Below are 15156 nucleotides of genomic sequence, written 5' to 3' on the forward strand. Positions count from 1 at the left end.
TCCTAACGCTCCATTTCACACCACACACACAATACTTAAGACAATAACTCAGACCCAATAAATAAATATTCAACGCGCCATACATCTCACTAATTTAGTGCAACGGGACCCCATAGAAGGCCCCGCGGTTATATATCTTGTGACATTTTTCTTCGCCTTATCTGAGTTCGCCAGACCCAGACGGTTATCCTTCTCCTTTTGGCTACGGTTATCCTGTATATGTCGGCCCCTTTCTTGTGGCATTTATCACGGGGTACGTTAGTTAGTTTTGGCTGTAATGGATTTATTCTGTCTTTTGACCTGCCGTTGTGCCGCTGAAAGAGACTTTGGTTTTACATTAACCTTGAGCGTTCGGGAAGTTTCTTCGTTTTACGACGGTTCTCATTATAAAACAATATTCACTTTACATAGGATAAAAATATCGTAAGGAATTAATTACCCACTTAGTAGATTAACTGTCAACTTTATTTTTATCTCGTGTTTTTCGCAGTTACTGTAATAAAAGTATCGAAACATAGGTAATTAGGTACCTACACAATTATTTAATTTATAAAAATGGTAAGGTTTATTCAAAAATGACTAATACAATTTTATAGGTACCTACATAAATATTATAAGTATACCATTACTGCGAAAAAGTAAAGAAAATGGCCATTAAGAGACTTCGATCTCGTTATCGAGTACACTGAAAAGCAATGAAAACGTCACAATGCATTGAAATTTTCTTTAAAGTTTGTGACGAAATGGAATTTTAAACACAAAAAATACTTGTTAAAACGAAGCGCAGACAGTACCCACTCAAATAAGAATAAATACAGCAGTCCGGTGTTCCGGACACTCTTAAACACGCATAAATAAATTAACATTAAAATAACGAGCGGTCCCGTGTCCCGTCCCCTCGGAGGGGACGCGAAAATAAAATTAGTTCCGCCGCTATCGCTGTAGGACCCTTAACTGGAGCTCAGACGGACCCGCACCCTTAACGTTTAGTTAAATAAATAGTTGCATATTTGAAAGATTTTCTTTTTGAAGGGATGGTGTCATTTTTAGTAGTGTTATGATCGGTTTGAAAATGAATCGTGACTAATTTTTTTTGTGCAATTTTATTGTACCTACATGGTTGTCTGCTTATTAGTGTCTGCTTATTACTTTATTAGTAATAAAAGCATTGATTTTTTTTTCAGACTTTATAGGTATTGGGGTTAATTTTATTCTTAAACTAACGTTTTAACACTTTGAACTCGGTCAGTAAAAACGTTCTAAATTGTCCTTTCCACGTCGTCACGTTTACGTTCACTATGTAATCGTACCTATGTGCGTGACGCTCCGGAAAATATTTTTTTAATACGATATGTCCAACGGGTAACTGTTTAAAGCAATATAAAGATAGCGATTCTAATTAAATAAATATCAATAAGTTACTTTATAGGCAACGGTAAAATTGGAAATCGCCCTCCAATACCTACCTCTGATAATAATCCTTATTTTTTTTGTCCAATTCCCAATGTTGGATTTTGAACTTCGAAACGGCAGCAACCTAATTAAGCCATCGTTTCAACGATTTGCTCACAGACCACAAAGCGCCCCTAATCTAGCTACAATTGCTACAAAGCAGCGCCTCGGGCGAGCTCGGCCGTGACACTTCGCTGGATGGTGGGCAAACATTGTTGCAAACGGTAACCAGCGAGTCAATATTGCAGAAGCTAGGCCGTTGAAAAATCAGCCAGGCTGTTTTGGAGATAATTAGGAATTTATTATTTCATGAGTAGGTAATCATTTCTATCTAGTTGGCAAGATAAGTGTCAGTCATAAAGTTTTGCTGCCTCAAGTTTCTAATATGCCGCGTACCTACAGACGTCGTAAACAATAAATATCAAGAAAGACTGGGCTACAACCGCGAAAATCGAAGTTCACAAATTGCGGGCATCTTTCTCTGTCACTTTAATTACGCCTTTATTGGAGTAAAAGAGAAAGATCCCCGCAATTTGCGAATTTCGGTTTTCGAGGTAGCCCCTCTGGGCGTCATGACCGCGTGACGAGCCTTTAGCACCACCCAGTGAGAGAAAAAATAGCTTCTAATTCATCAGTATTATAGAAAAGAATCATCCAAATGTAATGCGCAATTCAGTAAAATATGAACAGTATGAATTTATCATAATTATTACCTCAAGTTTCCAATGGGCGGGCACAGACGTCGTATACGTCAAGACTGGGCGTCATGGTCGCTGAGCCGTGCGAGTACCGGCGCTTTTACGGGGAGTTGAATGCTTAATAACCATGTGCGGTTTGAGAAGGTTTCGATATTTGAGCTACTTACATTAATGTTGTTACAATTACAAAAATTGTAAATGTACAGATGCCTACTTAGCCATTCAATTCTCAATATCTTCAACGACAGAGATATAAATTATCTACAAACCTAGACAAATTCTGCTAAAATAAAAGACATAGGTACTTACCTATATTTTTAGAATCAGTCCAAATATGTAAAGTTAATTTAAACGAGGGTCGATATAAATGGGTGTCGTGTTTCGGAGGTTCCGGGGCAAACTGCCGAATCCGACACAAAAGCTGACGATTCATCGGAGCCACGACGCCATTCTGTTGTGTCGTCTAAATAGTGTTTAGTTTTTAACTTTATGAAAATTGTATGAATGTTAGTCTATAAGGTACCTATTTATAATATGGGCCTTGTTGCCTGAATCAATATTTAAATATTGATTCAGGCAACAAGGTACAACAAATAAATAAAATATTTTTTATCACATTTAGGTAATTTTGCTGGTTAGGTTCGGTAACTTTGAATTAACTTTGCTTTGAAGTTGAAAAAATTAATGTGTCATTATAATTAAAAATCTCTCATTAGACCATAGACAAATAGCCTAGGTACGATGTCGTGTGGCTAGGCTTTATGCACTTCCACGGCGAACACACGGCTCGTGCACACAGAAGTAGCGTTGAGCTTCGAGCCGCGTCTAGCACTTGAGTGCTTGTTTTCGTCGGAAAAAACACTTATGAGACAAGCATTTTCATGGTCAACCTCACCTCAGCCGTCAAACAAGGGGTTTAATTAGGTCTTGAAAGTGTAAACAATATAATATTTTAAACTTTCGCGTTTTCAACACATATTAACTCACATTATAGACGGGTCTAACGCGAGTCTTTGTTTGAGTTAATAGGTGTAAACAATGATGTGGAAAATAAGATTAATTCATTTGTACATTTTAAGACTTTGTTGTTATTATGATTATCACTTTTGTTCATGTTGTGGAAATAATTATATATTATGTTGTTTATTATGAAAACCGCCGTGTCGCCGAAATAATTTTTAACTTGAAAGATTTTTAGTATTGTATGTATGTTAGTTTGTAAGGTATGTATCTAGGCCCTTAGTTGAAAATGATAAATGATATTTTTTTTTATTTATTGATTTTTCAGACATCAAAAAACAAATAGACATTGATTATTTGTAGTAAACTAAACCTTGATCTTGTTATCTGAATTAAATATTAAATAAATAAATAAATAAACCGCAAGTGCGTGTCGGACAATGTAATCTAGAGACTTCTGTACAAACATAAAAAACGTATTTAACTGATTTGCAAGACCGAAGTGATCCCATAAGTGTTCCGTAAACAAAGTTTTGTACGGAACACTAAAAATGAGGAAAAATCACATTTTACTTAAGTGGATGGTTTGCCGTTGATTGATTAATTGATTATATATATGTAAGTACCTACACAATGGGAAACTTTCAACTGTTTTACCTTTAAGGTTTATGAAACTCTGACAGACAGACATAGTACGATCCAACAGGGGAGACTAGAAACAGGGTTTCGTTCGGTTGGCACCCTCCCACGGAACCCTAAAGACTAAGTTTACGCAAAGCACTTTGACTGAAAGATCAAGGTTATCTCTAAGATAATCAGTTTACGTTTACCGAAGCCGTATCGAAATTAAAAATTCCACAACTCCATTGCAGTTTGTGTGGGACCAGAAAAATGTTCAAAGCTACCTAATTGGATACACAGAGAACCGCTACAAAGGGGGATGTTTGAGATAAAAATGAAAATTAAATCTTCCAACTGGATGGGCAGAGTAATGTTTTTGACGGTACTGTAGGCGAGGCTTCCCCCCAGGGGGTGGGGGGGTGACCGCAAATCGACTATCAAAATGCTGGTGAAAAAAGTTGCCGGCAGACGGCGTGACGGCGATCGTGTTGTTTTTGAGCGTGGTTTGGGTGTGACGCCATTTTGTGGTGGTATCCGTAGGTAGTTTTATATTTTATGCGATCACATAACTCATAATTTAAAACTAATAGATTATTTGTCGCTACATAGTTGTTTCAGTAAAATACATGCGAACAAGCAAAATTTTAAGTATAATATATATAATTCTTCAAAGTATATCGCATTTTCAGTTAGGAACATTTTTCACTGATTGCTGGTTTACACGTGTCATATTATGAGACCGGTTTACACGTGTGGCTCGCTCTTATCGTTACTTACTACATATGTACTTCTAAAAGTAGCACTCGCTGCGCAAAAGGAAGGAAAAGGGAAGGTCTATCTATACTATAGGTATGTATGTATATCTATATTTTGTATCCAAAAGAATAAGGGTGGCAAGCCGATTTCTTGATATGGTAACTGAGGTGCAGTAGCTGCCACTACGTTACATGAGTCGAATTGTGGAACAAAATTCACGCGCGAATGTGCTTTATTTTTCCAGCGATCTTTTATGAGAAGTATTTAGAAAAGTATTTCTAAGGCAAGTAGCCTATTTAGCCAATTATAAAGTTGATCCAAAAATGTTTTATTAAGCTATGAGCTTCATCACATATGTTCCTTGAGTAATTCTAAGCATTTCAACCCTGGGAAGCAATAAGAAATGTGCGTCTACTCGGATTTGTAATGGATTCAAACTTTCAACCCCTTTTTAACCCTGTTAGGGGATGAATTTTACAAAACGCTGAAATTACTTTTCCTGTCTTTTAATAATATCACCAAATACATGTTTATTCAAGTCCCGCGTTCGAAATTTTTTTTGATATCCATACAAACTTTCGACCCCTTTTTCACCACCTTATAAAATTTCAAAAATTTCAAATTGGGGATGAATTTTCAAAAACGCTGAAATCGCTGAGTTTTCTTGTATTTTAATAATATAGCTTTTTACTAAGTTTCAAATTCCTATCTTAAAATATAACTTGAACCCCATACAAACTTTCATCTCCTTTTTAACCCCCTTAGGGATTGAATTTCTCAAAATTGCTTCTTATCTCTTGTACAATTTATAAATGTAATCTAGAGTGCAAATTTCAACTTTCTATCTTTTGTAGTTTCGGATCTGCGTTGATGAATCAGTCAGTCAGTCAGGACACTTGCATTATACCCCACCGACTAGACGCACGCTTCTTTTTGCCTCCCAGGCTAGAAATGCTTAGAATTACTCAAATATCAGATGTGACGAAGCTCATAGCTGTATAAAAAAATTTTGGGTCATGTAGTGCAGCGATACATAACTGATTCCAGTAATTGGATCACCGAACATCTGAATCCTCTGTAGGTAAACTGACCTTTTTTCAGCCTCACAACGATAGGTCGTGAGCTGATATTTTTCTGCTACCTTGATCAGGAAATTGGCTTTACTTCCTGGTGAGTTGGTTGGTAGTTGGAGCCTTCTCTATTTAGGAAATTAAATATCTACATAAATATGTAATTTAAATAAGGTGGTGGTACTAATGCTCAACACGGTCCCAGTACATGTCATCTTAAAACTTAAGTCATTGTCAATAGAGGTGACAGCAGGGTGTCATCTATTGGGAATTAGCATGTTGAGCAACTCTCGCTCGCGGCCATTTGGACTGGGAACCCAGCAGTCGTATATTGTCGTATTGTAGTAAGCTGGACGTTTGGTACACTACGGCACTAACCTTTCTTCATCCCCATATCGCCATTGCACATCTGAGGCCCTGGAGTCAGACGTGAAGCTGGTAGGGTGGGGTCCTGGCATCGATCTGAGCCGGCCAGGGCGCTCGCGGCCAGTTGGACTGGGAACCCAGCAGCCGTATATTGCCGTATTGTAGTAAGCTGGAAGTTTGGTACACTACGGCACTAACCTTTCTTCATCCCCATATCGCCATTGCACATCTGAGGCCCTGGACTCAGACTGTGAAGCTGGTAGGGTGGTGTCCTGGCATCTATCTGAGCCGGCCAGGGCGCGCGCGGCCAGTTGGACTGGGCACCCAGCAGCCGCAGTCGCTCATATACTGGCGTGTTGCAGTCGGTGGGGGGAGGCTGGGAGTTGGTCTTCTCCTTCTGCGCGGCGAGGTTCCGGAGCACTCGGTTGATTGAGGATACCTGGAGATATTTGGTACTTTGAGTATGGTGTTTATAAAGATGTGAAGAATGAAAACGAGTCACTTTGTATTGCAATGTCTCTTCGTATACTCATTGCCCTTGACCTACTTGTGGCCAACAGATAACTATGTCACCTCAAACAAGTTACCGTTCTTCAGCACGTCTGCTTTTACTCTGCCAGCTAACTTAAGGATAAAATTTAATGTGTGTAGTAAAATAATGATTCCATTGAAAATATTCTCGAACGAATTCCATGGTAAGTACTTATGTAACTTAGTTGTAAGCCTATTGCATATAATTATTTGTAGGTAACCAAAATCCAATAGGGTAAATGTTTTTGTAATCCTTAATCACCAAAAAGAAATGATTAATTTGAAAAATGAATTTGTTTTTGTGCAGGCATAAGTTTTGTTTTATTTGCCTTTGACAGATCCTTAGTAGACACGACACGGAGATCTTTGTATCGGATGTCGATAAGGGCGCTGTGACGACATCAGATCAGAGAGGCGTGCTTTAAATTGATTATTAATTTCAATCGGAGCCTGGCAGAATGAGATGCGCTAAGGAAAAAAAAGAGACATAAAAAATAGGATGTTGCTTTATGATATGGGTGTTTTTTTTATAAAATTTGGAGTTATATTTTACAATATACAAATTGTTCATAGAACATATTGAGAGCTAGTCACAGGTTGAACTAAGTCTATTTCCAAATTACGAGCAAGGTACGATTAGATACATTTTATGACAGGCACCTCAAACTCGTGTGGAAAACATTTAATACGTAATGTTTGGTTTTTAACCGGTATTTTTTTTTCACAGTATATTTAGATGCTAAACTGGTCTATCAGTTGGTTTTCAGCCACCGAATCTCAGTAGTTGTATGCATCTTAGACAGCTGTCATAGTTTCATAATTATGACAGTAATGACACGACCACATCGATTCAACTGCACCATCAACGACGCGACGCTCATTTCCTCTTATCAAACCGGTTACTACAGATAATAAGTTTGATAGCAACATATTTCGACCACCCAGCGTAAGGGATACAGAAATATCAAAAATGTCGCCAACTGACAGCGCCAAAACGGACGTGTAACGTAAGTTAGACGTAGGAAGGCCGTAAGACGATAGAAGACGGTAACCCGAGCCGCGCCGCGGTGGTCCGCGCCGCGCGGTGACTGGCAGCTGACGCGATGGCCGATGGACCGAGAAAGCGCGTTCGAACGAGGCTTAAAAAAAGTTTTCCTTCGTTGTCTATGACGATGGTTGACAGTTTTTAAAGTTTTTTTTATTATTTGTTTGTTACGTTTGCCGGTATTGTGCGTGGAACAGGTTATGATATTGTTTAATAAAATACGAGCCTTTATTTGTTTAATTACTATAATTAGGTATAACTATATTGTCGAGTTTAGGAATTAGACACAGGTGTAGGTACTAATTAAAATAATTTTCTTCAAGAGGCAACGTATTTCCGCGCATTAGTAGGTGCGTAGGTATGAGGATTGATGTGCTGTAGAAAGGATAGATCAACATTTTATGTGTAGATATTTTAAACCCGATAGTGTTAGGTATTTGCAAGATCTTGAAGGTAAAAGAGAACGTTGTTGTTATATCAGTCAGTTCAGATTGTCAGAGATCGAATAAAATTTAAAGAAGTCAAGAAAGATTTGTTCGATTAGAAAATTATAACAAGCTAATAATTAATAGTCGACAAACGGACGGACCTTTGCCCCGCGGCGTTCAAGTAGAAAAATTGAGAATTTCTAGAAAGGGTTGAATCTCGAATAAATTTTTCACGCTGATGGAATGGAAATTTTTAACAAGCAACCACCATGCTTGATAGCACGATGCGCCAATTAAATGTTTATTATCAATTGCCTTTCAATTAACAAGTTATCGAGTAATTACAAAATAGCGGAGAACAATGAGTAATAAATAGGGCAGTATTGATTTCAAAGTTGAATTAATTTTAATGTTTAAAAGAGGTTTGAACGCGCACAGAAGTCTGGCCATGTGTGAAACGCGCGCACTGGCCGGTTGTAAAAAATAAAAACTCCACGCAAAGTACAGTCCTGTAAACAGTCGCTTAATTCGAATTACACGCACGGATTGACTTGTTTCCACGACCGTACTTACACCAATTAGTAAATAACCCTTAAATTTGTTTATATGTAGAAATTAAATGTATAAAGAAGTGAACATAGACAATGTGAAGCCAACAATGTGTGCATGCTCATACGTTTTAGTGTTTTTGTGGTTGGTTCACGGCGCATTAGTTTCGGTTGCTATAATTCGGTTTTTGAGATCGGTAGCTGGGAAAATTACTACTGATTGCACTTTAGTTCTTTTTTAAGGATTGTTAAAGGATTAAGTACCTGTACATGATACCGATGTTCTTTTTAGAACTTATTTCCACAGGGATAATAATCTTTTTTGTCCGTTTCCATGGTTGCATCTGGGTCATCCTTTAAAACCATTATTTTATAGGATTTCAATGTATGTGAATATGATTGTTGGTGCCAATAAGATAATTGTAGATATAAACCCATTTTCTTAGAAGCCTACTTGATTGGTAATTAGTAAAACTGTACCTACGTCTGTTATCTCGTCTCTACCGGTAGAGAAATAAATGATTCACGTCATCTCTGTATAGTACATTTTAATAATACAATATCGACCATACACAAGTAAAGGAGCGTTGTAGGCTAATCTGGCTAAAGGGTTAGCTATACCAATAGTGAAACTATTTCACATCTTTATAGCCAAAGCGTAGCAGAGGCGTTCTAGGACGTACCTACAGGTAAAAATCTAAAAAAAAAAGTTATTTTTTTTACGAAATCCTCGATGGGCAAGTACGACTTGCATTTGGCCGGTTTTTTAAGATGAGAGCCACTTTTTTGTATGTATGGAGCTTTTTTTTGGTTAGGTATACATTTAATTACATTATTAAATGACTTGCTTAAATTTACCTAATAATGAAATGCAAAAATAAACTTTCAGAGGTGTAAACAAGGCATCACGTCCTTCATATGTCGTCACAGTCTCAACACTTGCATATCCAACTAAATTAAATAACGCCATATTTACCAACAAAACTAAGCGCAATCAGGACTCTCGCGATCAATACGCGCCCTTTATTTGCGCGTACTTTACAAGATGGCTCGAAAAAATCGCTAAGCTTATTGAAAAGTATTCGCGCCCTGCCTTCACGGGTTCTGAGCAAATATAAGATAATTTTGCCGCTTCACCTCACCCGGTATTTAGGGGCACCTTTCATACTTTTTACGGCGCTTGACGGTACGTTTTTGACGTAATTTATTTTGTATTCAAAGTGCGCTGTCGGAGGTATTGCGTTCGAGATTCTGTTGAAATGGTAAATAATTATGGCCGGTTTGGGTGACGTGTTGTTTATTAAGTATTTCATTTTGTATTCCTTGAATCATTTTTAAGTAGGTAAGGCCTTGGTCAAGTTCGGAATAGTTTAGTTTTCCCGTCAGGTATTGAAGCTATTTATCTGAGTTTCGCTTCATTTCTGGATAGATTTAAACCCCGTTAAATTGTAGGTACAGCTTGTTAGGTCAGTTGGCAGAGCAATGGGCTAGTGATCCAGTCGCGAGTTCGAGTCTCGTCCGAGACAGTGAATTTTCCAGTTTTCTTTTATTTATATGTACAGCTGGTTAGCATCAAATAGTGACAAAGTAGCCATAATATATAATAAAATATATTTAATGCGGATTGTACAAAAAATCATACACACACAACTTTTGATCAAAAGCACACACAACTTTTGAATATAAGAGAAATGTTGTATCGATGTGCTTGTATAATAAATCATACACACACAACTTTTGTTCAAAAGCACACACAACTTTTGATCAAAAGCACACACAACTTTTGAATAAAAGAGAAATGTTGTATCAATGTGCTTTAAAATTTTATTTGCAATGTCATCGCTTTTATGGGTATTTTATTGTTTATATACCTTTACAGGCACGTATCATACGTAGTTTTAACTCACGGTTATATTATACAGTCTGTCCAATAATCGTCAAAATAAAAAAAATCAAAATTTGCTGTCAAAACTTTCTCTACTAGACGAAGTTACTGCATTCCTTTCCAGATTTTACCGTAAAAATGAACTCCTGTTAAAACGCTCTTACAATACGAGTATAGCAAATAAAAAGCAGTACATTACAGGCCTGCATTGTGCGCCCGAGGGCACAAAGCGACCTGCTGCGTATTGTGTGCCGGCACTTTGGGAGTCAATATTTTGGGTGACTCTTAACTTTGCGCCTTGTCAGCTAACAACTGCTGCACTTCTATGATTATTCTTTTGTTTTTGCGCTTTTTTTATCGCTGATTGGATTGGCGGGATGTTCAGGTTGACAATGCGTTGTGTTGGCAATAGGTGCCATTTTGTTTTGATTAATATTTTCAATCAGATTTTGCTATGCAAGCTAGATCTAATAATTACCAAGAGTAAATAAATACAAGAGGGTAAATATAAATCAAATTAAAATACCTACGGACTTTAAAAAAAGGGAGACGTTATAATTCGTAAAGAAAATAGTGGCACATTTAATTGAATAAATTAATACGACATTCATCCTTTTATAATATTAAAATTCACAAACCATTGAATGATTAATAAACAAAGCCACACCGCCTCAAGATCTCCGCCTCCCCGCCCAAACTTAACATGACAAGAAATCAAAACTGCACTTAATTCGCACTTTTCCCACGGAATTTAAAGTATTATATTAATTGTCGATTTACTATTGTTGGCAATCAAAGAAATGGGTCAATAAAGAGTATTGTTTGATTGAGACTTCGGCAGTTTGTCAATACGGGCTCATATTGTAGGTAGCTCCGGGGGGCGGTGTGTCGCCCCCCGTGTAAGACTAAGGTGTACAACTGTATTCAAAGTCATTTGAGGGTGAAATGATATGCAGCGATTTATTAGGTGCTCTGGGTTCTTATCGTGTGAATCGAGGTACAGCTTTGTTGGGACATGCATCAATTAAAATGAGGCGGTGTGGACGGTGTCTTGTGAGGCAGTATTTCGATTTATATAACCGTTAATTTTATTGTTGACTTTTCAATGTTGGAGGTGTTGGCATAGCCCCCTTTTAAAACTTTTGTTATGTAGGTAAAGTGCCTATTGTAAAATTAAGAAAACTAATGAAATGGCAATTGTAAAATTAATAATTAACATTAATAAGAAATCTTTGATAATACCACGAAAATACCGTTAGATACTTTAATTCGATTTATTTAACCGTTAATTTTATAGTTGACTTAACAAAATAGTACCGTTAGATACTTTATTTATCTGTATTGGATTAAAGCCGTCACTATATCCATTTTTACCCAAATCTTAACAATGCAGTCAAGTGAACAAAAAAACTGGAAAATATCCATTCCATTGTACCCGGTGAGGCGTTCAGCGATTCTTGTTATATTTGTAAATAATAAATAAGTGTGATTTTCCCGCCGTAGCCGCGCCTCAGCCGGCAGGACGCGATTTTCCACTAGATGTGTTGCCAGAATAATAAAATCCGGGGAAAAATTCGGACCGAACGGCTGGCGTCAAATTGATTATTGATTTATTTTATATTTGTACATTTTTGTTGGGGTCTTTGTGTATCTAGTTAGTTTATTTGAATGTGTAAGATTCGTGACTATAAATAAAGGATGTACATATTTTTTTAATGGGGCAATGAGGACACTTACGAGATTCTAATATGCTGTTACTCCAAAAGGGTCTTATAAAACCTTCCTTAATGTTTAATTAACAATGTTTGTTTCCAAAATCTGTAACAGTAAAAAATTATTACTTAATAAGTTTGGTAAAAGTTAGGTTTTGTAAGACCATTCATGCGTAGCAATAGAATCTTAGGTAAGTACATTATAATAAGCGATTTTGGTATAAAATATACTTTCTTGTAAGTTTTAAAGACTGATGAAAGAAATGACCAATGAAGATGCATGATGAGTGACTATACTATAAAAAACTATTAAGAACAAAATTACCCATATGTAAAAACCAGAAGACTTTAAATTCTCTCACATAATATTTCTAGCTTGAAATGATGCATTTGGCTTCTTCGGATGTCAACATTAACATCTTTCTTTCAAAAATAACATAACCAAACGAAATATCAAACTCACCTTTATTAATTTAAATAACAATACGTCATTGTTTACCAAAAGTCACCATATTGGTACAATACTGAAGCGAAGGGTCACTATTAAATACCTACATCTTTGAAACTCAACCAAATGGCAAGAGTCAATTGTGTTTACTTGGCGAGGCGGTCGCAGTCAATAATAATTCTACTTTAATGGCGATAATAGTGTATTATTATTATTAAAATAGAATAATAGTGTGTTATTACGGCACGGGGATGACGCTTGAGTGGTTGTGAATGACATTCAACGGTTTTTATTTTAAGTACATTTTTTCTTTTGCTACTTTTCCATTGTGCTGATTCTAGTTTGACGCGTGCTGCTGAGAGGGAATTATACATTTAAATGGAATCATATTTTATGTGAATTATAAAGTTGTGTCTACATCTAGTCCTTGCTTTAAGGATGACTCACGCTAGACCGGGCCGTGCCCGGGCCGAGGCGTCCAACATTGCATTTTCTATGACGGCTGATCGATGATAACGTGGTGCTTTCCATAGAAAACGAAGCGCCGGAAGCTCCGGCCCGGTCCCGGCCCGGTCTAGAGTCAGTTATCCTTTATTAACAGACGTTTTAGAACTTAAAAAAAGCCCTACTATGAGAATTTCCGAGATGATTGCTAATTAGTGATTATATTTACAGATCCGAGTGAAAAATACACCTCTTTTCAGGCGCTATGGAAGCAACAGATTGATCGTTTGAACAGTATAAGTATTACGTGCAGTGATTATGATTGTTTTTTATTATTTTGTAGGTTTATGATTTCATTATAGTAATAAGTATTTATTTTGTAAATAGTATGGTTTAAATTTTCTGTTCCAAAAACGTCTCTTTTGGCCCAGTGGTTGATTGGTAGAGAATGCCTTGATATTTTAATTAGGTACACCAATTGTAGTTATTATTGTGTGTGCAATACAGTTTTAATAAAGAATTAAATATTTGTAATACCTATATTTCTAGTTTATCAATATCGAGAAGAAAAAAATCAAAAACATTGACGCATTGCTTGTGATTGCCTCAATATTATTTCAATTGGGATTGCCAATATTATCTGATAGTCTCGAATCCCAGAAGTAAGGTGATCTAATTAGACTCAGGAACTATATTTGCATTTATAGCAGTGGATAACAAGACAACAATTGCAAAAACGAAACCAAATATATGAATCTTTGAACACAACAGACTCGCAACTCATCCCCCATCGTAATCCGTTTCAATTGAGATTTACAATTGACAAACGTATTGTCAATTCCAATTGATAGTCTTGAATCCCAGAAGGTAATCTATTTAGACACAGAAACTATACTTGCAAATATAGTAGGTAGTGGATAACAAGACAACAATTGCAAAAACGAAACCAAAGATAAGAATCTTGACGCGGTTATTAACGAGCAACACAACAGATTCGCAACTCATCCCCCATCGTAATCCGATCCGAGCACACTTGCGGCGACATATCTCCTATAATTACACCCATAATCACCGAATTAAATCTGCCATCGAAATCAATGAAAAAAACTCATAAATATGCATCAACGATACACTGTCATTTTACCACGCAGTTACGGAAAGACTTATCTCTGTATAAGTTGCGTAGTGACATACGACGTTTTGATTTAAGGAAGATTCAGTCCCTCGAACAACAGTACAGACAAGAACATCGTTTAATACACAAAGCAACTGTGGAGTGTGGACGTCGCATAAAATTATAATAAATATCAATAGAGCGAGACGAACTAAACCTCAATGCGTTAGATAAGGACAGTGGTCACTGCATTGGCACAGTAAATCGTAAAGGTGACAATGCACTGACATGTCATTTAGGGGGCTTCTCATGTCGTGGGGTAAGGACGTCATAACTCATGGCCGAGTGGGGAATTTACGGCTATGGTGATTTGCGTGATGTGTTTAAATGTGATAAATAGACGCCTTAATGTGTGAAATCGGGATTTTAACTGATTTTATATTGAATTGTAAGGGTCAGGACATGGTTTTAATGAAATCAGTATGACTTGTTATTATTATTTTTTGTGTCTGTTAACAATAGCTAAAACTAGTATTTTGGAAATAGAGTTAGACCAAAAAAAGTCTGCAGTGATTTTGATAGCTCACGCAGTGCAAGCGTTATTTATACTTTCATAAAAGTTTGACGTTTAAAATAACACTTACTGCGTGGGCTATCAAAATCGCTGCAGATTTTTCTAGGTCTAATTCTAACCTTATTTGGTATTAGCTGCATATGTATCTTGCATATTACAGTTAATACAATCTATGTACAACTTTTTCTTTATGGTCAGATTATGTGCATGTAGAATTAAATACCTAGTTAAATACAATTCAAATCTCCTTGTAAGTTAAATTAAGCATACCTACTGTAAATCTCCTATGTAAGTTAAATTAAGCATACCTACTGTTATTGTACTTTAATAAAATAAGTAACAATCAAATTGCCCGTTAGGATGAAAGAGATTAGTTGGTTGCGTGGAAGCGTGCTGGGCCCATAACCTATTATTAATAAAATACGTGTATGTTAACCGAAGACTATTTATTGTGTGACAGAACGACATGACAGCAATTCATATCAAAACATATTTAGAACACCA

At 36.6% G+C, this 15156-nt stretch overlaps 1 protein-coding gene across 1 annotated transcript in view; it reads right to left on the reverse strand.

Moving 5' to 3' along the window:
• The window catches only part of LOC134670945 (paired box protein Pax-6-like), a 53617-nt gene that overhangs the window by 18869 nt on the left and 19592 nt on the right, over window positions 1-15156 (reverse strand). The window contains exon 4 of the mRNA XM_063528778.1: window positions 6122-6362. Coding sequence (XP_063384848.1) covers window positions 6122-6362 — 241 coding nt within the window. The remainder of the gene's footprint in view (window positions 1-6121; window positions 6363-15156) is intronic.

The sequence above is a fragment of the Cydia fagiglandana genome, chromosome 14 (assembly GCF_963556715.1).
Source record: "Cydia fagiglandana chromosome 14, ilCydFagi1.1, whole genome shotgun sequence".
Lineage (NCBI taxonomy): Eukaryota > Metazoa > Arthropoda > Insecta > Lepidoptera > Tortricidae > Cydia > Cydia fagiglandana.